The sequence below is a fragment of the Strix aluco genome, chromosome 4 (assembly GCF_031877795.1).
Source record: "Strix aluco isolate bStrAlu1 chromosome 4, bStrAlu1.hap1, whole genome shotgun sequence".
NCBI classification, from domain to species: Eukaryota; Metazoa; Chordata; class Aves; order Strigiformes; family Strigidae; genus Strix; species Strix aluco.
Window position 1 is genome coordinate 93,031,314 of NC_133934.1, and position 27,483 is coordinate 93,058,796.

Genomic DNA, 27,483 nt, shown 5'->3' on the forward strand with positions numbered 1-27,483 from the left:
AAAATCAGAAATGCTTAGTCCATCTGTTTCATTCTGGGTGATCTGAATATGTACTTTTTTTTTCCTACTGGCCATGAAAATACATTTTAATTGTAGTATCACATGCTCAGCAACAGTTTCTGTCTAGAACAAGAGTTAAAGATGCTGCTGGAGGACGAACAGGTTGCCACTGCATCTGAGTTTGACTCACTGCTGAAGCAGAGGCATTGACAGCAAAAGCTCCCCCCACCAAACTGGAACAGCAGCCTGCTTTATGGACAACTTCAGCAGAAGGGCTAGAATCTGAAGGCATGGAGAAAATCAAACACCCTTATCAGCCTTGGAAAAAAGCTCTCATTTGTTTTGTTTCAGGTCTCAAAACAACTCTGTCTCTGAAACACACAATGAAGGTGGGTTACCACTTCTAGCTAATATAGATCTTAAAACGATGATCCTTTGCATGTTGTCCCCATCCCTCCTGCCCCGATGCTGTTGTCATGTGTTGAAAAATACATTAAGGCAAGGCAGTTGGTCTGTCTCTTGGTTCACCATATGGAAAGCAATACAAATGTAAATGAAAGGGATCGGCATGTAAAAGTCCAGCATGCAGTCACTGCCTGAGGTCTCCTCCTTGTGTCCTCAGGAAGATATTGGTCTCACTCTTCCTACCTCCATCTCCAGGGTCAGAGCTATGGTAGTATCTGGTCACCCTGATGCCCAAGTCCTGCTTGTGTCATGGATGGGATGACTTGCTATCAGCTCCATCTTTTAATTTTTCTACCGTATTCCATTTCCCTACTTTCTCTTGTGTTTCACTCCTTGTTCTGTCTTCCACTCCAAAAACCCCTCCTCTGCCCTGGAGTCAGAGCTCCTGCCAGGCCCTTCAGACTTTCAGCTATTAGTATCTCTGTCTCTTTCTCCTCTGTTCCTTTTTTTACCTGAACTGTCCTTTGAGATACTCTCATTTCTCACCCAGACAGGATCCCAGGCTGTGAATCAGATCTGCTTTGATTGATCTGTCATGAGACTTTTCACTCAGGCTGGTTTTCCACATTTAACGAAGCTCTCAATTCCCTTTGAGAATCTTCTCCCTTCTCTCTCTCCACAAGGAACCTGTGTAAGCAGTTATGTTCAGTGCAGATTCATGGCCAGATGAAAGCCTGCAGAACTAGGAACTCATAAAAGCAGTAATCAGTAACCAAACATTTGCCCTGCTCTCATTTCAAGAGAGTCACGTAGTCAGTAAAAACATGTCAGGACTGGTTGAGCTAGAGCAGGTCCTGCTGTGGGATGGACTGGACAGCAGGACGAGGACTGGTCCAGGTCAGTCTTGTACGTTTCTGCCCTCGGGGCTGCACCCCACATCCACCTTGTGCACCCACACCCACGCACACTCACATATGCATAGACAGAGGAATGTCTCCATAAATGCTGGAAACAAAGTTGCCAGTCAGAATGATCTAATATTAAACTTAGCTTCTGCTACTAGTAACCAGGTCTTTTTCCTTTCAAAGTGATTTTTTTCTTCTTGGCAGAGTTCTTTGTAGAAAGATTTTCTGTCATCTTCAGTGCTCATATTTTGCATTTTGGATGTCAGTATTTCACAGTAGTTAACACCAAACCTTTACAGTAGTGAGGTAAGTTGGGGTCTAATACATAAAATGTACAGTTTCAGATTAGTCACAGTTTTGATTTGTAGCTCTGACAATAGACAAGAGAACATATGCTCGTATGCTTCTGTTAGCTTAGCTCTGGGGAGAAAATAGTATAATGAAGACAGTACACTGGTGATTCACCCTTCCTCTGAGCTAATCTCCCATCGTCTCTGTAGGCTGTGGTGGGCAACAGCGAGCTCTCCTGAGCGCTGTATATAACAGAAGTCTGGGCACGTGTGAGCACTGCAGAGCTGGTGGCACTACTTGTATGAGAATCTGTGTTTGCCCCAGAGCCCCAGCCAAATTCCTCTTCTTATTCCCTAATGCCCTTGCCAGTTCCACCTGGCTACGTTATAGGTTGTTTCCTCACCAGTCATGGGGAGCTGCCAGAGGTAGCTATGAGCTGGCACAGGTTCACACTCCTGGCAGCAAAATGGAGTGAAGGGGAGCCCTCTGGAAGGAAACAAAAGTTGTGAAAGTTCATTTTGCAGAGCTGCTGCTATTTATAAAACTTGGTTGGCTATAAAGGAAGGAGAAGGGCTGTGGGTAGGGCCTGTGAAGTCAGCCTCTCTTGGAGAGCAGCTTCATTCACCACTGCCATGGTTGAATAGTGCCATACATGCCCCCTTATCTGTCCACACAACAGATGCTTTCCATAGGATAAGGGGTGAGCATGAAAGTAGGGTAACAAGGTAATTTCCTGGACATTACACAGTCTATTTATTTCCTGATACCCCACCACAACTACTAATGGAAACAGTTGCTGTAGGCACAGCTCTCTGGGCTGAACAGAGTTTGAGCTGGCCCCCTGCTGTGACAGAGGGAGCATCTGTCTCTGGGAAGCAAAACAGAGGGTTTTTTTCCCCTCCCTACATCTGTGGGACCACTTACCAGGACTTCCACCTCACAGGCTGCTAACTGCCTCAAAGTCACATATTGCCACAGGTTTCCTCGCATGTTCTTATCAAATATCCATGAATTTTCCTTCCTTCAATTGTAGCTGTGAGAGGAGCCAGGAGGGTATCTTGCCTTTTCATCACCTTCACTGAGGCAACCTCGAGGCTGTTGGTGTGGTAGTATAGCCTGCAGCACTTAGTAACCAAGGAACTCCTAAGAAGATCAACTCTGAACAATCTCTGGAAACCATCTCATACCAGCTGCAGCAAAGTCCTACTAACTGGTTATGCAAACCCATGGATAATATTAAGGAACCTTATAATTTACTGCATCCTCCCAGGCATCCCATCTGGGTGGCATATTGGCCCACCACTGTTCCTCCTTGTTTAAGTAACCCCTGCCCAAGCCTCTAAACTGTTGCGCAGAGCAAGGAGTTTCGCAGTAGAAACTTGGGAGGAACATCAGTGTCCTTCAGGGTGCAGAAGGAAAGGTGAATAAATGAGCAGAGGGGTAGTCAGGAGGTCCTGTATGAATTTGGTTAAACTTCCCCTTTTCCCAGTTCATACCCTCCCCCTTCCCTTCTCCTGCCCCTTGCAAAAAGAAAAGAGAAAGGATATCATCAAGGGATTAAGCATAAAAAACCCAATGCAGACAAAACCTCTGGAGATCTCATACAAAGTATCACGAGAACACAGCTGCTCCTGGGCCTGCTGGGCTGTAGTCTGGGGAGAACATTTACACAGATGAAACTTGCAGAGAAATTCTGGGAAAGCAAAATGGAGATGCATGGCTAAAGGGGTTGCTCTGCTCTCAGGATCCTCCTCTTCATTTTATAGCCTCCTGGGTTCACCAGCAAGCAAGAATAGCCAGATCTTTGCCTTCCTGTCAGTTCTAGAAACCAATCATACTCTGTTCTTAATTTAAACAAAGACTTCTCCACCCTGTCCAGGTCACTTCTACCAACGGCAACGGTTAACACATATTTGGAAAAATTCTGCAGTCAGCATGTGTTTGTCTTCTCCTCACACTTTCAGAAATGATTGTGCTGGAGGAAGGAAGCCCCCGCCTCGTTTGCCCCTTCCAGCTGGAAAATCACTTCTAATCTTACTGCCTTTTTTCCTGTTGTGTATCCTGCCAATTAAAACTGGGTCTTGTTATGAACTGCAAATAATGTGGCTAAGCCTTTGGTCAGGTTTTTTCTATTTCAATTTTCATTCTGCTCATGAACCTGGGTTTGGCTTGTATTTTGCATCCCATAATTAGCTCATGCCTCTCCCATTTCAGCCTCAGCTCTTGCTTGCTGTCCTACTGCTCTGCCTGGCATCTGCCATTTTGTTGCTGCTGTTTTCACATGTGGTGGGTGAATGGGCTCACTTCCCATGGCACTGGAGACATTTTAGCCCATCTGGGTATGTGGAGGGGCCTGTGTTCATTCCCCTGTGTACTGCATGTTGAGGACATACACATATATCACCTGGCTAAGCTAAAGCCTTGTTTGCTTGTTTTGGCTTCCAGGATGTGTATTCTCAAACTGCCATTTGATCGCTCCACAGAAAAATATCATCAACTTGTAGTGGACATGACCACCTCCAACAGAGTGTCCTTCTCTGTCTCCCCAACTCCCTACAGCAACAACTGGGTAAATTGGGTGGCCTCTGCGCACACCTCCACATCTGGCCATTAAGGACTGCTCACTGGAAAAGGTGTGTAACTCTATTTAACGTGGACTCTGGAGGGTCTTGCTGTATACATAGACCTCTTTCTTGGGGGCTTGATACTAGGTTCTCCCCTTTATGGTCAATCCTTATTTCACTTTTCTGTTTCCTGTTAAGGCAGTCCTTGGACAAAACCACAAGTTTCTCTCTTGGGTATTCTTAAATTCGGCAGTGGCCAGGAGATAAACTTGCCCATGGTCTTTTAGGGCCTTGCTCCTCTAGAACTGAAGAGCCCCTTCATGTGCAGGATGTCAAATATGCCTTCTATTTCTTTCTGCAGAAGACAAAGCCTTTTAGGGAGTCTCCAAGGCTCTTCCGTACTCCCTTGACACATGCAGTAGAAGTGGTGATGTGTCTGCACGTCTTTCCAGTTAGACTGCAAACTCTACTGGGATGTTTGATACTGCAAGGCAGAGCTGACTACTATGGGGAGAGCACAGTGCACAGGATGTCTGTTGGCTTTGGTGGCAGTGCTGCTGCCTCTCTCCTTGACTCCCCCATCTGGAGTTTTGTCCATGTTTCTCTCAAGATCTGTGTCACTGTGGAAACATACAGATGCTACATAGCTGGCAAAACAGCCCCTGACTCTGTTTTCTCTTTGGTGACTTCCTTCTTCCAGCTCCTGGTGTGAGTGTGCACTGCTTGCAGGTACTCTGAGTGTCAAGGTACGTAAGGACAACCATTTTCTGCAGAAAGTGGGTTGTTGTATAGCACCTGGAGGCTCTTTGAGAACTTTATTATGTGCAGAGTCACAAACTTTCCTCTTTCCCCCAACACTTTGCAGTGCTGCTGGAGGGAAAGAGGCCAAGAACTGAGGAGACTGTACCTTGGAGTCTGCTGTGCCCTTTTTATACTAATGTATACGTGGGACTGATGCAATGACAGTATGTCAGTGAAGCCATTGCGAGGGGTAAAATTGTTTCCAAAGTGAAAGTCCATGGCCCTACATCTCCAGCAATTGGAAAATGCCCTTTCTTTTAAATTAAGGTCATGAGTAACAAGTCTGCCTGTCCTTGCCTGAGCTTTCCTGGGGCAGAGACTGTTTGTGTAGGTGGTGTCCTCTCCTCCTGCATGGCTTGCAGGATGAATGCTCATTTCACTCCTAGTGAGGAGACACATGCAGCTGTGGGATGAACTGTCTTGAGCAATATGAAGTAGGGGAGGGAGTCACATCTATTTGAATTTGCCATGTGCTGTGAGTTATTTAGGATATGGAGGACTGCATGCGCCCCAGAACCAGAATCTCATTAGCTCTGTGTTTTATACAGAACGAGGTACACCTCACATGCACCCACACACACCTCCACCTAACCTTTTTTCTGGTCTAGTTAATCACCTACAGAATTTCCCTCATTTGTCCTCTTTGTCTTTCACACAATCATTGTTCTAGCAGCAGCTGTAGCCTCGTTTATTGCTTAGACATGAGTGGTGGTGAGCAGAGGTGTTTGGTACTTCTGGCACATATGTATGACTGCCTCCAGGATGCAGCCCTTTCCTCCATAGTAGCTGCACATAGTGTGCCCAGTTTTGGCAAGAAGCTGCTTTCCACCACCCACTTGAGGAACATGAACTTCTGGTGCCATCCCAGGTAATATAAGTTTTGCACAACTGATGTAGATCCACCTTATCTCAGAGACTTATATGCCACTTTGAGATGATCTCCTCCCCACCCTCAATGTGGGCTGGACGTGTCCCTGAACTAAAGAATATGACTTCAGTTTTTTCAGAGACAATGATAGAGATTTGCCTTTTCTCCTGATATTTCTCTATCAACTCTTTCAAATTTTGGCTAGAGAAAAATGTGGTGAGATACCACAGCTGCAACATGGGACACCATAGTCAACTGTCTGCAGACACCACGTCCACTGGGACAAAAGCACGCAGAATTTGGCTGAACTTGGGTCTGTGTTTCAGTTTCCACGTTTCAGCTGAGGGGCAAATGAAGTATCTCTGGGTACACTCACTTCATACTGACCACCATGGGATGAGTCCACCCATGTACATCCCTGCAACTGGGAGCAGGTTCCTGTGGGCCACTGATGGGGCAGTCACACTGGAAATGTGCTTGTGGCACTTACTGAACTGGCAGTTTCAGAAAAGGACCCTTTGAGCCAAGGAGCCTGAGCTCTTAGAAGCAATCAGACTGCTGGAGGAGGTCTAAACAGGCCCTGAAATAGGCTCCAAAGCTGTTGGTCCTGCCCTGTTTGTCAGCACCATGTTCTACAAAAGAAAAAACAGGACACAGGAAGCACCAACACAAGGTGGGAGAATCAAGACCTCAATCCAATGTACTAATAATACTTAGCACTGTACATCACTGTACTGTTACCTACAAACATTAACTAATACATCCTCACAACACCCCTGCGAGGTAGGGAAGTATTATTATCCCCAGTGTACAGATGGGGAAACCGAGGCACAGAGAGGCTAAGTGACTTGCCCAAGATCACACAGCAAGGCATTGGCAGAGCCAAGATAAGAATGGAGACGGCCCTTGTCCCCCACCCCATGCTGCCCCACACTAGACAATGTTGTCTGGACACAGGGAATCCAAGAGGTCCCTTCGAAAAGCAATGCCTGGACTTGTTGCCTATTAATAATTTTTATTTGCCTTTAATGAATTATTTCACAGTTTTTCCCTCACACTGTACACCACGCTTTCATAGTCCGTTCAGCATTCTGTGGCAGCCCACAGCCTTCTCCTCTGGCACCGGGACAGCTCTGCGGGGGGGTTCATAGGGTGCTCTGTGCTTTCATTAAGAGGATGTTTAGAAACAGTTTTCACTGGCATTAGACTGGGAGCATGTGAGCTCTCACTGGAGACCGATAATACACACTGGAAAAGCAGGCAGAGGGAGCTGATGTTAAGAAGGCATTTGCTATCCCCTGTGAAATGACCAGCGGCTCTCTTGGTTTCTTAGCTGTTACAAGCTCTAGTGATCTCTCAGAGCAGAAACTGTTTGTCTCCAACTTGCTTGGTCAGGAAGTTGTTGTTCCAGGGGTTTCTTCCGTAATAGATAATAGACAGTCAGCTCAAGACCAGAGAGGTCCCCCAGCATTGCCTACTCCAGGTGTGTGACACTGTCTTGGAACAAGGCTGGCTGTAGCCATTGTGCTCTCCTGTCACAGGGAAGGGGTATTACCACGGTTGGCAAGCAGCCATATCCAGCGTCTAAGTCTCTTTGTTTTCAAAACTTGGGATTCAATGAAGAGCAAGGAAGAGTGGATGGATGAGATGAGGATGAGGCAGAGCAAACAGGAAAATCCACCAAATGAGCTTCTAGGAAGGAAATGTTCCCCCATGGGCACTTCAGCTGAAGCGGCTTCATCTTCACAAGGCTTCTTTCTCTCTCTGGGAACATCTGCTGAGCTTCATCTCTGTCAGCTGGATATATCGTATGACATTGGTATCTGCAGGGAAAGAGCACAGACATACACATACAGTGGTTACAACTCCCTGTGGAAGACAGACACACTGCATTGCACCTTCATCCTTGGTGCATCACCTGGGGAGCAAAATGGCTCCAGCACTGCCTGCAGGAACAGCATCAGTTAGTTGGAAGGGGCTCCGAACCAAACCCTGCAGCTTTGGTTTTGGAGAACCTCGTCTGATTTGTGCTCACCATTCATGTTCCTCACAATCTTGCCTCATCTAGTTTTTACCTTCTCTCTGATTACTCTTGGTCAGCACAGGTGAATTTGCACAGTTGAAACTATCCAGGTCATCCTTGCCTGGTCTTGTGGAATGCCACCTGCATTGGTCTCCCTTCCCTCAGGGCCTGCATGCAAGCCCCTAAAGGCATTTTGCGTACAGTTATGCTCTGCCTTTTCACCCTCCTATTCCTTTTACAGCCTATTTCACTCATCTCACATTTTCCCACAATGAGTTGAATTGGGAATAGCGTCCTTCACATTCTCTTTGTACCCTTGCTTACCTTAAATTTCATATTTGGAAGTCCTTCCACCATGACACTCTATCTGCATTTTTGTCATATGCTGTATGCTGCATACTGCCTTGTCTATGCTAATGAAGTTCCTAGGGGCAGAGAACCACCAATTCAGCCATGTAGAGCTGTGAGGTCCCAGCACTGTGCAGGTGGTAAACTGAGTCCTCTTTTTCCTTCCAATATTTCAGTGCATCAACACAGCACAGGGAACATGGGAATTTTGTTTTAGCTGCTCGCCTCAGTAATGAGGGAACCTGTTCACCCTGAAGCACGGGTTGATCTAAACGAGTATGTGTCTCCAGACAGACCCCATGATTCTGCAGTCATGGTCAATCCCTCCTCAAATCATGATGATTATCATGAGGGTGACTTCACACACCCATGGCACTCACGTAGTGGTAAAAGCCACAGGGTATCAGAAGCAAGCAAGCAAAAAAATAGACACTTCACTTATGTATTGATTGAAAAATGGTTCTTTGCTCACAGCCTTACTCAGACAGCCAACAAGGACCAGCTTAGTCCATTTAAGTTATTAGATCCTCAGAAACCAATCTGAAGTGCACTGCAGTCCACAGAGGGCAATCTTGTCTCCTCCTCATCGCAACAGCTATGTGCTCCACACCAGCTAGGGAAATGAGAAGTGCTTGAGCTTTCAAAGAGCACTAGCAAGTGTGGGTTTTGCAACCACCAAAGCAGTTGTGGGTGCAAAGTTTCCTTTAAACCTGAGAAGGGGACATCTCTGGTGTGCCCTCAGCCTGAGCTGAAACAGTAGGAGATGGATGGGTTTCCCTTCACCCAGAGCTCTCCACAAACATGCCATGGGGTAGCAGTGGGCTGTGGCAATGCTGTTGTGACTTCTCAAGCTCTCTCTGCTGAGGTGGGTCTCCCTGCTGAGTCTTCTGCAGGTTCAGCTGCATCACCCTAGCCAGTCCAGAGGGTGGGATTCAGTGATTAAGTTACATGCCCCATTTGGGGCATTCTTAATGAGCCAAGAAGTTCTACTGTTGCTTGTGTTACACAAGGTGCACCAGCACCCTGGGCTGTTCGTGCATTTGCATTTCCCACCAGCCCAGCAAATTTTAAAACAGCTTTTTTAAAACAGAATTGGTTTTAGTTCCAGAGCCTGCTGTAGTGAAGAAATTCATTTGAGGCGGTAGCCCTATATTTTAGGCCTAAAATAAAATCAGCACATGGCAGGCAGGTGACTAATGAACACCCAGCAGTGTGAAGGCAGGGCACACAGTCAGGCCAGAGTCCTGCTGCACTGCGGGCACCTCACTGCAATCTCTGCTCTGTGCCCTTCCAGGCTTTGATGGGCAACACTTGGGGTACACATCCCTGCTGCTGAGCTTCACGCTTTGAAGGTCTGTCTGATGCAGGTGGTAACCACCTGCCTGGGCCTGCAGGGGCCCGACGCCTGGCTGAGGGGTGGAGGGGGCTCAGTACACAATTAGGCGATGAAAAGTTGCCAGCTCCAGTCATCTTGCAGGTAAGGTAGCTGGCTGCTGATGGCACAGCCTCACTCACCTGGGAGATTTCCACATGCCTGGGAAGCCAGGGGCAAAATAAGGTGTGGCTTGATAGAGGGCGGGAGATACTCCCATTGCAAGCTAGTTATAAATCTCCTAGGCAGGTTTTGGCATGTTTTGCTTCCTTTTTGAGGGCCACCACTTCACCAAAGAGAAATAATGAGCAGCACTCTGATTACAGATGTGGAGTTCTGTCTTTGCCAAGTCTTTTCCATCAAATAGTATTGCACCATACTAGTTCTGCCTGCAGAAGTATTTCAAAGCTACACATAAATGTTAATGAAGAGAAGACTCTCATCTCTCAGTGAGGAAGAAGTGATCCCCTTTTGCTCATGTGGAAACAACAGGTAAGGACACCTCAGATGAGGGGTCAGACCCATACAAAAAGATGTTGGCAAAGCTGCAAAGGGAATGCATCTCCTGGCTCTTAGGACCGTGCCTGTGTCCTTGTGCAGTGGCCTCCTGCCATTTTAAAAGTCATTTCTGCTTCTCCCTGTAGCTGCAGAGCCCAGTTGCTTATGTGCTGTGCAGACACCATGGCCTGGGTTTTGTTCCCAGGACTTCTGAGGCCAGCTGATAGCCTGGTCTCAATCCCAGTCAGTACCTACCTCAACTATGTGGCCCCACCAGTAGGAAATTGCTGAACAAGGCTTGAAGGTCAGGTGTATGTTTGGCTGCCCAGGCTGCACCAGCCTCTGGACACAGAGTTCATGGAGGGCTGCATGTATGCTCTGCACAACTTAACAGTGGCTTCCCCCTTCCTTACTAAGGAGGGTTATACAATTATCTTGTGTTATTTCCATCTGCTTTTGTGATTTTTGTTTGGAGGTAGCATAAGAAATCAGGCCAAACCCAACCTTCACCGTTGACAGACAGTAAATAGCCATAAGGGATTTGCTGTGTTGACAGCCCTTTAGAACAGTAAAACCCTTTGCTAGCTAATTCCTCTTTACCATTTAAAATCTCCCCCACCAAAGAGAATAACTGCCAATGATTTGTGCCAAAATCATTTCTTATTAGAAAAACAAGAACACAGAGAACATGACTGTAATAATAACTAAGTGCTTTTACCAGTGAGCTTAGTAAAACCTCAGATAAAGGAAAAGAATCAATTTTGCAGAAGGAGACACTGACTTATTCCAGGTCACATAATAATTCTTCACAGCGTTACCTGATTTCTACTGCTGTGTTTTCACAGCCACATCCTTTCTTACTGTATGCATTCACTTCTTTCCCCCTGAATACCCTTGAAGTTTTCCATAATCATAAATAAAACAGTGGAACACTGGCCTTGAATGGTCTAACAATAACAGGGAAGAGTCTCTGATGCAGAGCTGAAGGCCAGAACTGGTTTTTGTATACATTAAGGGCCTTTGGGGACACTTTCTGGTATGTTTTTGCAGCAAGCTGTGGTATTTGAAGCTGTTGCTGCTGAATAAATTAGTATTTATTTCAAGAAGCAATGAGGGATACCAAATAAATAGTATCACGGGGAGCGGGGTGTGGGGGAGCACAGAAATACATATTTAAAAAATGGAAGCAAAGTGGTGCAGCTAAAAGGACTTTTTCACATCTGAGCTTAGTCAGAACCTCGAGGTTAGGATAACTTCTTATTTTCCACTGACAATTTTTCTCTTGCATGGGCTTCTCCATTTCCTGGTTCTGGCAAGGGCTGAAAGCAGAAGGGCACACTGTAAACTAAAATAGGCTAAACTGAGCTTTTAAGCACACTTGCTCAGGGAGTGTGGGGTGCACAGCTGTGCTGTCAGACTGCCCACAGCCCATGGTCGAGTGCGGCAGATGGGACCAGGCACCCTTATGGGAGGTGGAAGAGGAATTTGATCCCAGCACACCCCTGGTGCTCCTTCAGGGCAAAGCCACTGCAGGAGCCCTGCAGGGCCAACGCCAGCTCTGACAGCCTCCCTTGCCTCCCCTAGTTCCCTGAACATCAGCTCCACCGTGCTCTGCCAGGACCCAGGCTCACTCCTGTTTCACACCCAGTTCTCACACTTCCATCTTAGGCTCAGGTGGAAGAGCTGCTCTGTGGGGTTTTTCTTTCTTGTGATCCTTTAATTTTGACTTGAATATTACAAAACTCCTTTCTTTTAACAGAAATGGTTTCAACCATGGTTTGGTTTCATCTCCCTACTACTATCTGAAAAATAAAGCCACAATCTGTGCATCATGGAGATGCATTCTACCCACCTTCTGAGGTTAGGTAGGTTAGCATAAAGGTGGTTGCTCTGGCAAGGCCAAGTTGTTTGAAGTTATAAAAATGAAATGTTGGGTTTTGACACATGGTTGACAGATACTTGAACAGGTAAGTGGCTGATTTCACAGCAAAAGTTGAAGCATCCTGATGAATGCTTTGTGAGTAAATGTCTCTTTGATCAAAGTAGAATAATTTTTTTTACCATTACTGAGATGGTGGAGGACACGGCTGTTGAGGATTACAAATAGTCTCCTGGTTTTGCTAAGGGGAAAAAGCTTTTTCTCAGAGTCAGAAAATGTAATGGTTAGGATACATTCTTCCCCACCCTGCCGCCTTCTTCAAAAATAACCAGGGAGGGAAAAAGAGGCAGGATCCTCTCTATACAGATGGCATTCCAGCAATACTCTTATCTTCCAGGTTGTGCTGCAGCCTCGGCAGTGGTTAATTTTTGGGCACTGCAACCTTGCTGCACTGCGTGAGAGTGCTCAGTGCTCGAAGGGGAGTACAGCTAAGGGCACAGTGAGCCATGCTCATCCCTGTGGAAATCAATGCAATCAAGTCAGGGACAGACTAAGTCTTGTGAAAAGAAATGCAGAAACACTCAATGCAAAGCCATGTCCCTGCTCCCCTGATACCTGTTGGCTGGCGGGATCTTGCCTCTTTCAGGTAGTAGAGGGCCTTGTTGAAGTCACCCAGGTGGTAAAACGCCACTCCCGATCGATAGAGAGCCTTGAAGTTCTCGCCTTCTTTCTGAAGCACTTTGAGGCAGTACTCCTTGACTCGCTCATAATTCACCAGCTCGGCCTGGAGCAGGCAGGCTGCAGGGGATGGGCATGATGGGGAGACAGACAGACAGACAGGAGAACATTAGTGCTGTATTTCTCGCTGCTCCTGCAATCTGCACAGGGGAAGAGAGCAGCTTAGGTGAGGGAAATGACTCAGACCCATGATTCAGAAAGGGTGCAGTCATATGGATTGTTTGCCAAACCCAATTGTTCGCAATTTAAATACCAACATTTCTATTTTTGGCATTGCAAAGGGAAGGGATTGTGTTTGCTCAGGGGGTGCGGGGCCAGGGGAAGAGAGCAAGAACATAAACATCCCTACATCCCTCTGCAGAGCAGGAATGCCATAGGGTCTCATGGTGGCGCCTGGCTTTGTTTGCGGTAAAATGGCTTCTCAGGCTGAGGGCTGGAGCTCAGGAAAGTACAAAAAGGCAGTCAAACAGTTACCTGAAAAAAGGGGCTAAATTGGATCAAATTTTGTATTTGGCTTAATCCGAGGCTGTTAGATTTACAAATAATACGTAATTGCCTTTTATCCAGGAGGCCCGGTATGGAGTTTTGCTAGAGGAAATAAGAAAGGGCTCTGCTCTGTTGGAATGCACTGCTAGCAAACCAGAGCTACCTGGAGTTGTAGTACAGGGAACAAGTGTGCTATGCTGTGTTACTTGTATTGCAACACAAGTTCCTCCTGAGAGGTCAGTTCTGCTGCCTTCCTAAAGGAAAAGGTAAACACAATGAAGAAACAGCATGCTGAGAACTCTGTGTGCTGAAGGACAATTGTTGCATAAACGTGAAGGAGTTGAAGAAAATCCTCATAGTGTTTCCCATGACTAGGACTGAAATAAAGAGGAAAGGGGGAGATCCTTGAGGCACGCTTTACAGCCCTGGTCATGGCTTACTGTAGTGCTTGTACTGGTGGGCTAAACTTCATTAGGTGTATTGGGCATTAAGAAGGGTTTGGAGAACACTGACAAGAATAGGACATGGTGCAGTCACAGTCTTTGGGGAAACGAAGAAAGTTGTGCTGTCCACAAGCCCACCTGGCACTGCAACCCCAGGCAACTTTTGGAATGACACTATCTGGGGAAGGGGGAAGGAAGGCAGGATGCTGCTGCAAGGATCAGTTCAGAGGCTGGCAGTGTCAAGTGCCAGGGCATGGAGAGAAATTTCCCATGGCAGGTGGTGTTACTCAGTGTGTCTCTGGCAAGGAGGAGACTCACTGCTCCTGCAAATCCAAGTCATCACAGTTCAGGTGTCACCAGTAAACAGGCAGACTTAATTTTTTGCATGGTAACTGTAGCCTGCAGCTGAGATGATACGATGCTGGATCAGGAATACGATAGAATTCTTGATCCCCTTTCCCTGCACCCCTAAAGTAAGCCCTGCACCCTCTCTGTATCTCACTTCGTATTTCATGAGATGGAGGCTGGCTAGATGACATGCAGATATTCTTTCTAACCTAAATTAGTCCAAATCTATGATCAGTTAACACAGACAGAATACATTCCTAACCCAAGTACACGTTTAAAGCTTAGATAGCTAACTGGGAACAATCACAAACAGACTTTTACCAGTATAGAACTGATGGTACAGATGTGTTGAGCAAGGACTGCAGAACTAGCTCCACTGCCAGTATGTTTGGTTGAGTGAGGTAGTAATTACTAACGAGAGCTTTGCCCCATTTGCTTTAACAATAGACTCTCAATGTATTTTAACGGCTCCTGCCATTAAAATGCATAGGTATTTCAAAGGCATTCAGTCACTCGCTATTTGATTGCCAGTTAAAAAACACATAAGTTTCTAAAAGCTTAACAACATTTTCTCACCCAGAATTTGCCCCTTCCTATTTGTCAAACATTGATTTTTCTCACTTTGTTTCTAATGGAGATTGAAATGACTGTGCCTTGTTTTCCTTTATTTTTCAAAGCTATTAAAAAGCTGGCTTCACAGACCTGAAATGGGATTGCTTTGTTTATCTGCTGACCAGTAGCATGTACAGCAGTGGCAGTAGCTTTCTGTATGCTGCCAATCTGATCCAGCCTTTCATGTTCTGTGAAACTGACTTTTGGAGCAACTAGGGGGGATGGATTTCAGTCTCTCTGCTCATTTACTACTTGGTATGTCCAGTCAGAGTAATAGAAATGACTGTGAAAAATGACAGGTGATCTATTCATGTATATTAACTCAGTAATTCCATATTGGACTTGCTTCATGGATTGGTTTAAAAGAAAAGAAGTCGTCTCCCACATCCTGTTAATTCATAAACCCAAATGGGCTTCCAGATACCCAGCTGGGTTCTTTCTGTGACTCACGCTCACAGCAAAGACCCTGCAGGGCATCCCCACTAACTGTGCAGGCGGCAGAGAGAAGTCAGGACCACATGGCTAGCCGGAGAGACGCGTGTTTATCTGAACAAAGCGAGCAGATGGATGTGCAGGAAACAGTTCTGCTGGAAGAGTTGGCCATTTGGAGAGCCAGCGTTGGAAGTGGCCGTTGGAAATGAACCTGGAGGGAATATCTCCCTTATAAATATTTAGAGGTGCGTGCTTTCAGTTCTTGGTGGACTGAAATGATCTTAATGGACTGTGATTCAATGCAAATATTGAGGCTGTTAGTAATTCAGCTTTCTGAAATGGAAGAGACGTGGAATCCTTGTACTTCCTACCTAATTCAGTCAGAGGAGAATTGTTTTGAAAACGTGTTGTTTTCCTAAACAGACATGTGCATCTCTGTCTGGGAATGTTTGTTTACCACATCAAACACCTCATCACCCTCCTTTTCTGTTCATAATAGGCCCCCAGTGAATCCTTCCAAGGAACAGAGCACTCTCAGAGACCGAATTGAGAGGTTTATCCAGCTCCTCCTGCTTTCTTGAAACTGAATGGGCTTGATCCTGCACAGCACTATCTCTAGTAACTCTCTGGCAATTAGAAGGATGCCCTTTACTTGCAGATGCAAACCTATAGTCATCCATTCCTTGCAGGTCTTGTTGTCATTGTAATACAGCATCTGGTGGCTACATCCCTCCAGCTCAGAATGTAGGGTGTCCTGCTTCCCTGCAGCGTGTGATGGCTGTCCATCATACTTAGTTATCATTCTCAATTTGGCAGCTGATTTATTGTGTCAGCTTAAGCAATAAGTAACTCCTAATTTTTAAAACCATGTATGTCACATGGTGATGAAGAGTCCTCTGTCTGAGGGGAGCCTGCTGTAAAATATGCTGTATTGAAACTACTGGGTGAAATGTGCTTTGGGGAGGGGGAAAAGGTTAATGTTATTAGTTCCAGTGGGGGGGCCCTGTCCATCATGCTTCCCAACTGACTGCTGATGTTTAAGCAAGGAAGTAGGATGTTTGGGTGTCCTTTCTCATAAAAGGAGCGTTAAGCCCAGATTTCTAAGTTTTAATTTGCGGACTCAATCTATGCCAGCCAGTTCCATGAGGTGCAGTATAGATCTGGTACCACTAGATAACTGCACCGTTAGAGCTATTTTGTGTGGCCCTGGTCAGCGCAAGGTTAGGTAAAAGAAAGATTAAAGCACCTGTAGAGCCAAAATACACCTACACCTTTAACCTTTACCAGTAGCTGTGGCTAGCGATGGTGGGAAGTTGTAACTAAAACCCTGGCAGTTGAGGGTTTTGGATTCTACTTTATTGCACCCTGAATTAATTTTGAATTCCAGAGTATTTTTCAGGAAGATAACTAGGTTTTACAGGTGACAGTCAGAAAGGATCCATGACAGCCCTTTTCTCCCAAATGTTAATTACTTTCATTGATTACAAAATGTCACTATGTTTCTATACTGACTTTTTTGTTTAGCTGCAACTACTAGCCACTGATGCAATCACTAGCCACACCTTTTCTACCCTGAAAAGCTTGTGTTGCTTGTGTTTGGTGCTCTGTGGCTCTGATCAAGTCACTCCATCTTCTCTTTAATAGCCTGCATAAAAGAATGTCTGGAGTCTCTTACTAAAACCCACTATTTTTCAGCTTTCCTCACTTTTATAGCTGTCCTCTAAGCCCTCAAAATGAAGTTCAACTGAAAGTGCTGTCAGCATCTTACCAGAGAAACCTCTTCTGTGTGAATACCTCTGCAAGTTATGCAAATAGCTCAGTTTGGCCCGAACTTTTGGCTTCTAATCTTGGCTGAGCTAAGAACTAAGTCTGGAAGTAGGATGTACAGGTTTTAACATGGAGATTTTGAACAACAGTATCACGAGCCTTGCCTATCTGGCAATTTTCACCAAACAGTAAATCTGCATGCCAGAACAATCCTCCAGACACAGTTTATACCAGTGGCTAAATTCCCACTGTAGGCAAGGCTCAAGACCTATCTGTGTTACAGAACACTTAAGAGAGTGAGCCAAATTACTGTGCAAACAAAGTTAGCATATCCCTACCCCGTGGCATGTTCTTTGGGCTCAGCATACTGTGGTAGTCATAACAGGAATTCCCTTTGCTGTTCTGGGAGATGAAAATGCCCTTGCCCTACAGGAATATCTTGGGTTGCAAGTTCATATTTCACAAACTCCTGTCTTGTCCGCAGTTCACTATCACCCAGGTAAGCTGGTAGCACTACCTATTTTTAAGATTGCCTTGTGCTTTCCACTGTTTTGGCTGCTTATAACTTTGTTGGTCTTTTAAGTTTTTGGACTAAAATATTCCATGTGCAATGTCTGCCTTTGATGTCTGCTTTTGGAAAATGTCAGCCAAGATTGTTCAGGTATTTTTGAAAAACAGGCTAGGGAAACATGTCTTATTTTTCCCTTGTTAAAGATCTCTGGTGATTGTCTCTTTGAATTTGTCTCATGCCCTCACTGTTTGGCTTTGCAAACTGAAATCTGGCAGATATCATCTGTGTCAAGCAGGTGCCTTCTGTTATGCCTGGGGTAATCTATAGCTGGCCAACTGATAACCTTCTGAAAATAAAACCAGTATAGTACTGCATATAGTGCTCTGTAGAGATGCTTTAGAATTTGGTACCCAAATCCATTGAACGTTCAGTCCACCCTGGGCACAATCCCATCTAGGAAAAAGCAGGGTTTTTAAACTTAGCAAAAAAATTCTCTTACTGGCTCACTGGTCACAGGAAGAAAGAAGAGCAGAAAGTGGAAACCAAGCTGAGAGGGGTTGTCTCAGTTATGACAGAAAGACAGGGAGACAGATGCTTGCAAGGGGAGGAGACCGGGGCAGAGAGCTGCATGGGGACAGAGGCACAGAACTGCTGGGGTGGTGAAAAGGGTGTATGAGCAGGGAGTTGAGGTCTATTGAGGAGGCAAAGTCTGGGGGCAGAAGTAGAGTGAAGGGTTTGGGACAAGGTGCTAAGGACATAGAGACACTGTGCAGCCATCCTGGGGACCAAGAGGAGCATTTATAGCAGTGAAATCCAAGCAGAGGAAACTAGTCTCCCTAGGTGTGTATGGCAGCATCTCCTGTAGCAGATCACTTAACCACAATCACATTCCTGCTCTGAATCATCTTCTTCTCTGCTGGGTATACTCACGAAGGGACACCAACCTGCAATGCTGAAAGCTAGGCCTTGCAAATATTCCCTGGAGACCGGAGCAGGTGCCCTATGCAAGAGCTAATAGCAAGTCATGTGGCTGAACCACTCTCATATACACATGCAAAAGGATCTGAATCCAAATGACCTTTGTTTTCCACCCCTTAGACGGAAAAAACAGCCTGCATTGACTTGTTTGGTTGCACAGCAGAGAGAAGTAGATAAAACCCATTACTGCTTAAACCTGAAGTGGACATTCCCTCTTTACTGTACTTAGTCTTGACTCTACCACTGGAGTTTAACAGGTTATGTGGATTACTACTCCTTAGTAAGTGCTAGGTACTCCAACCACACAAACTCAACGTGTATTTCACAAACTGACAGTGTCATTCCCAGAAATAACCACAATTACATTCTGCAAAATACTTTTTTTTCTGATATTATCTTGTCCTAAGCACAGCAGCCAGCAGCTTGCTTAAAATCTGTTTAAATTTCAGGAAGATGGTGCATATTCTTGCTCTGGTTCTACTTTGGAAAGCATATGATTGATGATTTGATATAACTGCTTCAGGATTTTATTCAGACATTTGATTAAGACCTTCACTACTGGGCTGAGACACTAATTACGATCTGCGGTTTCCAAACAATCTCTTCCATGAAATATTTCTCTTCTTTCTCTATAGTCCAAGCTTGCAAACAAAGAGGATTTTCTGGCTTCTCACCAATAAAAAGCTAATTATAGGCAGCTTGATAATGTCTGGCAATAATCTGATCAGCTGACTCCTAGTTCTCGGACAAGCTTAATGGGATGAAAAGGGAATATCAGAATGACAGTACAACTTTCCAGCCAGTGGCTCTCATTTATTCCTCTCCAGGTACCAAAAAGGCCTAAACATGCCCGTATGTTTCTGCTTGCGGGGAAATGTGTGGAAAATTAAAATCCAAACTGTATGACAGGTTGTCTCTCTCCATAGGGAGGGATTAATGCTAAATGAGGTGTGGATCCACAAATGTTTGGAGAGCCCAGAGAGAGTCACCTCTTCCAAGCCACCCTCCCCTTCTTCTCAGCCTGCCTCTCAATTTGTAGACAGATACCAACTGTTCCTCCCTATCCTGCCTTTTTGGCCATGCTTTCCTTCCAATACATAGCATGGTCTCCTTCAGTTCTCTGCTGCTCCCGAGTCCTTCATATCTGTTCTAGAAGAAAGACCCTGACCTCATTGTTTCAGTTAGTTTTTCCAGGAGGGAGGGAGAGGGAGAAAGAAGTAGTGACTGAAGTATGTTGATGCTTCCACCACCATGCATATTAAGAGGTATGTAGTTCTCAAAGGAGCTGCAGAGCCTGTGTGTCAGGCTTTTTGTGGCTGGCAGCCCACCCTAGGACTGTCCCTATTGCCATCCCTTGGAGTGCACAGGGCTGGTAACAAGGAGATAAGTAACAGCTAATGTGAGCTGTCAGAACAAATCAGTTTAACTTCAGTCTGCGATAGGGTTATCAATCTTGAAGATAAGAGAGAAACAGTAGATGTTATGTATCTTGGCTTTTACGCTCGTTAAATGACAAATTTTAGTGACATTTTCTTAAGCAAATTGAAGGAGCACAGTCTAAATGAATAGACTTAACTCTGTTAACAAAGTGAAAGACAATACGAAGTAGGGTTCTGCACTGATCTCTTCTAGGCCCCGTGGTATTTGGTATTGTCAATAAAGACCTAAATGACAGACTGCAGACTGCATCATCAATTTGCAGATCACACCAAGATGTGAGGAGCTGGCTTACACTGGAAGACAGGGGTAGAATTTCAAAGGATCCCCAGAAACTGGTGGTGTCCTGATAAAAATAGGGTGTAATTTGACAGAGGCAAGCTAGAAGTCCTACAATTATGCAGGAGAAATACCCACTGTGTAAGTATAGCAGGGGAACAGTTAGTTGGAGAGCAATTCTGCTGAAAAGGATCTGGGAAGTGAAGTGGATCACCAGCTAAAGTCAACAAGGCTATACTGTTAATGAAGACAAATGCACACCAGCATGTATAAAAAGAAGCAGTTTGCAAGACATGTGACAGTACTGTGTCTCATTTTGGATTCCAAGCTTGAAAGAAAATGTGGATGTAATCCACAGGAGGACCATGACAATAACAAGTGGTCCAGAGAAGACAGAATATAAGCCCTCAAGACAACAGTGAGGGAAGACAGGCTAACAGTGTTCATACATGTAAAAAGAAAAAAAACCAAAACAACACCAACAAACCATGCAATGCAAAGAAGGGTATAACCAGGATACAATCTGGTCATCTTATACCCGGGAAGTAAGAAGAGGGCTTACATCTCAGATAGAAAGAACTTTCTAGCAGTGGAGAGAGTGAAGCATTGAAAGAGACTGCCTGGGGTAGCTGTGAAGGATCCTAGCTTTGCAAGTGTGTAAGAACAGCTTAAGCAAACATTACTTGGGATATGTCTTATCTGTACCTTTGTACCACACATAGACATGGATAGAAGACTTTCGAATTGCTGTTCAGCTCTGCAGTCCTGTATTGATTGTCCTGTAACACTCAGAGCATGAACAGTCTTCAGTTCTCCTTGACGGCTGCCATTCAGTGCTAATTCCTATCAGAAGGTCCTGTTGGAGGATGTCAGAGCAACATCCTAGCCAGACATGTGAATATGTAAGCACTCAAGTAACAGCAAGCATGAATGATTTCTGCCTTTGCTGTGTGTTTATGTTCCCATATTTCAGACTTTTCTAATTTTCAAGAGCGTAGTTCTTTAGAAGCGTTCATTATTTCTAAACGATTCTTAAGCTACTTTAAGACAAGTTTGTGGTGACTTATGCTTCTTTTCTGTCACAAATCCAGTTATATAATACTGCAGTTTTCCTTCAAAGGGCCAAAGCTTTGAGAAGCAAGGAATTTCAGCAACCTTGTCATCTGATCCTCAAAACTTTTGTATTGAAAGAGTATTTTGACCCACCAGTTCCTGTAGTTACTGGTCCTTCAAACCAAAACCAGAGGCTTACTGAAAATTCTTAGATACGGTAATATTAAAGTAGTAGTTAAAACCTAGATGTCAAGCAAACAAGAATTGTTTTCTGAAGCCAAGATCTGTCCCCAGCTGTGTATCAGCAAATCTTTCTTCTACCAAAATAAAGAGCTTAAGGTGGAGATGATCTTCATATTGCATCTTCTGATCTCCATGCTTTTGATTTTCCCAGTCAGGAGAGGTAGGAGCAAAATCCTAGCAAAGCACTGGCATATCAAGAGCTTCAGTCAGCTTTTAACTACTAGATCCTTTTGATTCTATACTATCCATAAATACTAGCTCCTCCTGCAGACATGTTAGAAGAGATGGAAGTCCCTTCTGTTTGTTTTTGCCAAGGCTGTTATCGTTGATCTGCCAGGTTAAATCCCCTGGAGGTTTCCTCCTCTGTGACTTTATATTCATCTAGTAATCTGTGACCTGTCTTTATCTTTTAAAATTAGTACTCATCGAGTCCAGTCAATATGACTTTAGATACGTTTGGCCTTCAGATCTACTGTTTCAGTTGCTATTTATTCCACTGCCTTTTCCTTCTGTTTGCTTTTGTTCACCTTGTTGCTTTACTCTCACCATGGCACCTTCTCTACATTGTGCCCTTTTCTCCTCTGGCCTCTTGTTGCTATTGACACCCACTGGAGGAATCTGGTCCCTTGAGTCGTTTTCACAAGGGAAAAGTACATAGAATTTTATCAGAGATCAGCAACATCAGATGGTGACAACCATATAATAATTGCTTGGAGTTAAACAGCAGTCCAACTCTAACAAGTGTTATCAAATATTTTATGATTCTTACCAGAGTATATTACACAGTGAAATTCAGGTCTTAATGGAATGATGGGGTTTTTTTTTAAACCCATTTGAGACAAGGAGGGGATTTCTGTAAGTAGTGAGACGTTTTGGAGGAAGCGATGGATTTCAAGCTGCCTTCTCTACTGAAGTGTAAAGCATCCTTTGCTCACAGTGGTTCAACCAACTGACAGCAGTACCGTGAAATGCAGCTGGAAGAGCTTGAAGGCTCTCAAATGAAGTCACTGACAGTTGTGCATGCCACAATTGCCTCAAGCCTGCCTTACTGCGATGTTCAGTTTGGGATGAAAGCTAGCACTTTATCCTGTACCACAAACAAGGCAGGATGACGTGGCTGCGTAACATCTGTGTGCTGTGCCCTGTGGTGGCTCACAGTTCACCTCCCAGGACATGTGAAAGAGCTGTCAATTGCAGACTGCTAAGGGGTGGAGAGGAGGCTGTCTCTGGGGCCACCTCCTTGTGTATTCATACCATGTATAATTGATAGGGACTGAAATGTTTTTGGTTTTTCCTTGAACTCTCTCTAGCTGAAAAGACTCATCTGGCAAGATGGAGAGGTCAAATGGGGAGGAACATTTCCTTCATTAAAATAATAACCCATTCATGTGTTTTATCCGGGTCCAGTGTAGCCCAAAGCCTTTCCATTTTAATAATGTTTTGAAACAGAGAGAAACCTTTATGGCCTCCGTGGGAGGGATGAAGAGGAGAACAACCGACAGAATCAAAGAAGCAGAGGATGCCCAAGTCAACTGTTTTCTAACTAAATGACAAGAGAGTGGTATAAAACAAAGCTCTCAACCTTATCTTCCTTAAAAATGCACTAAACAAACTCAGAGAAGAGTGTTTTTTCAGCAACAGAGCTAACTAACCCTGGCTGTGTCAGGCTGTGTCACCTGGCTGAGCTTTGACAGACGACGTAAAGTGAGTTTAAGCATCACCTTTTTGCGTAGTTGGGCCACTAGTGTCCTCACCTCTTCTCTGCCCTCCATTTATACTGTATAAACTTAGTACCATTGAGGCATCTGTCTCTTCATTGAATCTAGTTGGCCAACAGGTCTGAAAGTTATTGAGAGGGGACAGACAGGCAGACCGCTGAAAACATACGTGTTTATGACTCAATTCCTTTGGAAATCAGGTTGAAAATGAATAAACGAAAGACCAGAGCAATGATTCAGTATGTTATTTGCTTGAAAAAGTCTGGGTTTGAACTGTGCAGGAGCATAAGCCAGTCCTCTAATAAGATGTCTTCCCTTTAATGTAAGCTGTGGCAAAGTGCTTCAGGTAAAGATCTCAGATCATTCCCAAACCCTTCATAAACCATGTCTGTGCAATGCACTGCTGGCAGTGGAAGAACGAGGTAGGAGTACATGTCTAATTTGGAGCATGTGGAGAGTAACTTTCATCCCAAGAAAAGAGCTTGTTTTCAGGCACCAGGAACACTGGAATCACTGTACTGAATCAGGCCAATAATACAATTCTCTGTCTTGACTATGCCTTTTCGGTTATCCTAGGGAATGTGAAGATATAGTATAAGAATTATGTGGTGGCTAAAGAAGCTGAAACAGGTTCTGCTGACAAGCCTATTGGTCTGTAAATAGAGATCACTAGTAGAATACCCCAGGAATTTCAGAATTGAGCTTGTTTAGTGTTTTGTTAATAACCCTGTCTAAAAGTAGGAGTGCCCTACTGACTGTGAAGTTGGAAAGTACTGTCAAAAGGGATGAGGACCGCAATGTGATATAAAAAGAACTACATGACCTGGTACACAGCTGTAAATTTATTTGGGGTGGAAGTTGGTAATACAAAATTTAAGACCATGCTCTTTGGGACTAATAAGAATTTTTGCTAGTTTGTGAGCTCATGAGCTGGAAACAACCAAAGAGGAAAAGGATGTGAATGTGCTAGATGATCACAGGATGACTGAGTCATTTACATGACATGGCTGTGGACAGGGAAATGAAAATCTCAGAGAAGTTTACTCATAAATCCAAACGAGTTAGCAGTTGTTCTCAAGCATGAAAATGTAATATTTGTTTTACAGTTCTTATCCTATGTAATACAGCAGTGAATGTTCTGATTAGTTATGTGTCTAAGCCTTCTTTTCTAACCTTATTAGGTTCTTTACCTCTATGATATCTTCTCACACTGTACTCCAAGTTAATCAGCCCTGGGTTTTAAAAAGTATTTTGTATTAACCTATTAATTTAATTTACCCACACACACCCCATGAGCAAAGCTGCAGAGCTGCCTCAGTTTGAGCTCCATCACAGTAGTTAGAGAATGTATAAAGGAAAATGAATACTTTTTTTTGTACTTCCAACATAGGTGAGGATCTTATGCTGCTCTGGTTTCCTTGCAATATGAACACACTACTGTGTCTTAAGCAATTAATCACTGCAAAGCATTTAAGAGGATAGTAATCTAGGATTTGAATTATGCTAGTATTTAAAAAAATACAATGACTAAAGGAGTTGAGGCTTAACTTTGCACCACGCTGTTTGATGAGAGAATCATTGCTACAGGCATGGGGCAGAGATTTTGATGTGATTCTTTTTGAACCACTAGACAAGAAAAAAGGTGCCTTTGCAGAACAATGGCTAGGACTGACTTACGATGGCTTTCCAGAGCATCATAACAAGACTCCTTCCCGCACCGTTCTGCTTCTGCAAGATCAACTGGGTGGGGTGATGAAATTCCCTGGGCAGGTCCTGTTTGGGAGAGACTATGGCCATTCCATGGATTTATTCTACGAAAGTATGGATAAAACATAATCTTTCTGCCCTCTCCCGCTCTGGAAGCAGGAGTGGGGCTGAGGAATGTGAATTCTCACAGCTTCTTCCCTGCAGTTGGTTGAAAGATCATTCTTTGTATCATAAAGATGTTTTTCATGTCAGGGTGCATTTGTGCATTAAATGGTGACTGTAGGGACAGCACAGCACACCGGAGGTAGACATTTATTAGTCACATCAGCTCAGGAATAGCCAAAGGAAGCACTAAAGGTCTGACATAAATTTTCAAGTCCCAGACACTTCCTCTGCTTTTAATTTGCTTCCAGAAGTAAATTTCCTCTCCCACACACTGCACTGGGGGGATGTGCAGGGCAAAGATACACCACTGCTTGTTTTGCATTCTCCTCTCCATCTGCTTCAGGTAGCAGTAAACAGCTCTGCTGCCTGGAGTCAAGAGTTAAGTCTTTCCAGTTGGAAAAGACCTAAGATAAGCAGCATCCAACTGGGCTGATCTGAAATCAGTCTTTGCATGTTAGGCTAAGCCTTACAAATGCATCAGACAGGTAGCAAATTTCCACCACTGCCTGATTAGGGTCTACCAAGAGCGCCCCGAACCTTCTTGCTTTACAGAATAAGGTGACTTATAGCAAGGTAGATGCCTCACTTAAGTTTTCTCAAGTAGGAAATGAGCTGTTTACATGTCCCTGATGTGGCCAGGCCAGAGTAACACCAGAGGCATGAAAACTGACAGCTGTAGTCAAGGCATCACAGGAACTTTGGAATAAAAATTTGAGGAACACTAGTTTGGTGGGTCCTTGCTTGCTGACCCAGCTGCTCCTTTTCAGCAGCTCCCAAGCAACTAGATTGATGGCTAGATTAGCAGAGTTTTGCTGTCTGCCACTCTGATATGAAAGGAGTTGCTGTTGCCATTGATGCAGAACAATCTACATGACAACCCCCTAAACTGGCAGCAAGTAAATGCAGTGGGCAGTGCTCCTACTAAAGAAAGAAAGGGAATACTGAGCAGTGGCTAGAAAAGTGTTCACTTCAGTAGAATAGTTTCTAAATCTCCAGCAGAGATTTGACCTGTCAAACATGGATGTGTTGGAGAAGGAAAAACACTGTAGCCTTGCAACCAACAATCAGTGTCCCGTGTCCTGAAAAGCCTATGCAGCAATATAAGGATGGTTGTTCTCTCCACCCAGGGACATGTACAGAGCTACAGTTCCTGCCTTGTTGATGGTACGTATGAGTGAACAGGACTGAGATGTCATGATAGTCAGGAGTTTGGGACACAGGATTTGTCAGGAAGTTCTGGGTTCTTTGGCAAACAGAGCCACAACTGCTAGAGGTGCGAATAGCATGAGATTGCTTTTTTTCCCCCGACTCCTGTTGGGAGGCCGTTGCAGAACCATTCGCAGTGGTGACTTACACAGCCTAAGGCTCTCCAAGGTGAGTTTGTGCTGCTGTGATGGGCAAAGTTGTGATCATGGCTACACAGGACAAGCATGTGTTAAAATTCATGCCTGATTGGAATAGCTGATACTTTTATCAAGCTGAATGACAAAGGGTGTGAAGATGCAGAATACAGTCACATGCTTGCACATGCTGTAGAAAGGTGCTCCTCCTTGTTGTACATCCATGGGTAACCAGCACCAACTGACTGGCTTCCTGCAGGTGTCACAGCAGAGATGGGCCTTGGGGAGAGCCACGAAGGGAAAGAAGGTCCAACCTGGACTAATATACTGCAGGCAAAATCAGCTCAAAGGGATCAGGTGCAACAAGGTGCTGTAGGACAGAGCATGAGAACAAAGGGGATGAGATGACCTCACTGGCAGAACAGAGATGGGGAGAGCCTGGGAAGGCACAAAACTGTCCAGTAGGTCAAAATGTCTCACACTGCTGCATTGTAACTGGGAGACAGTAGAAGAATTCAAAGGGTAAAGGCACGGACTGCGTAAGCGGCCCCAACTCCTGAGCTGAGAAACACGATGGGAGAACTGGGTACGCAGGACAAAGCCAAGGAGAAGCAGACGCTGCTATCCAGCCTATGAGCCTCAGGGCAATGGCGTGTGACGAATTTTGGAGAGAAGGGAGAATGGAGTGGATTTTGAAGTAAAGATCATGACATTAGCCATTGCCTATGGATATTAACAGATGAGCTCTGGCACGTCAAGCTGACAGCTAAAGATCATTGTTTCCAGCTGTTGCTTCTGCCATGGGTTATCACAGAGAGAAAACATGACTGTACCGAATTCATTTCCACAAATTGTATTAGTATTGTTTCTAGCAGTGTCCTAAGCTCCAAATAACTATACTGAGACGATTGTCTACTCCACCCCACCTTCAATGGTTGCCATTCACAGCTGCCTAGGCAAGTGTGTAAGAACAGGGCAAGCTACAGTGTCCTGCTACCACCTCCCAGCCTCACGCAAGTGAGTGTGCCCCACCTGAAGTTCCTTTCAGCAATTCCAGCAAAGCTTCCAGAAACCACGCTGACTCTACAACCCTTGTTAAAGAGAACAGAATAGTAATGCTCTATGCCACCACAAGATTATTTACCTGCATTCATCCACCAATGTCCTAAGCTTACTGTTTCCCATCCAAGATGCAGTGCAGGAAAGAACAAAAGGAAGCAGATTCCTTAGTAGCCATTAGTAACAACTTACTAGTTAATGATAGTTCATATT

General features: G+C 44.7%; 1 protein-coding gene across 1 annotated transcript in view; it reads right to left on the minus strand.

Moving 5' to 3' along the window:
* Window positions 1-6,508: 6,508 nt before the first annotated feature.
* Window positions 6,509-27,483, minus strand: part of TTC9 (tetratricopeptide repeat domain 9) — a 28,007-nt gene continuing 7,032 nt past the window's right edge. The window contains exons 2-3 of the mRNA XM_074824317.1: window positions 12,570-12,752; window positions 6,509-7,657 (exon numbers count right to left, since the gene is read on the minus strand). Coding sequence (XP_074680418.1) covers window positions 7,578-7,657; window positions 12,570-12,752 — 263 coding nt within the window. The 3' untranslated portion in view covers window positions 6,509-7,577. The remainder of the gene's footprint in view (window positions 7,658-12,569; window positions 12,753-27,483) is intronic.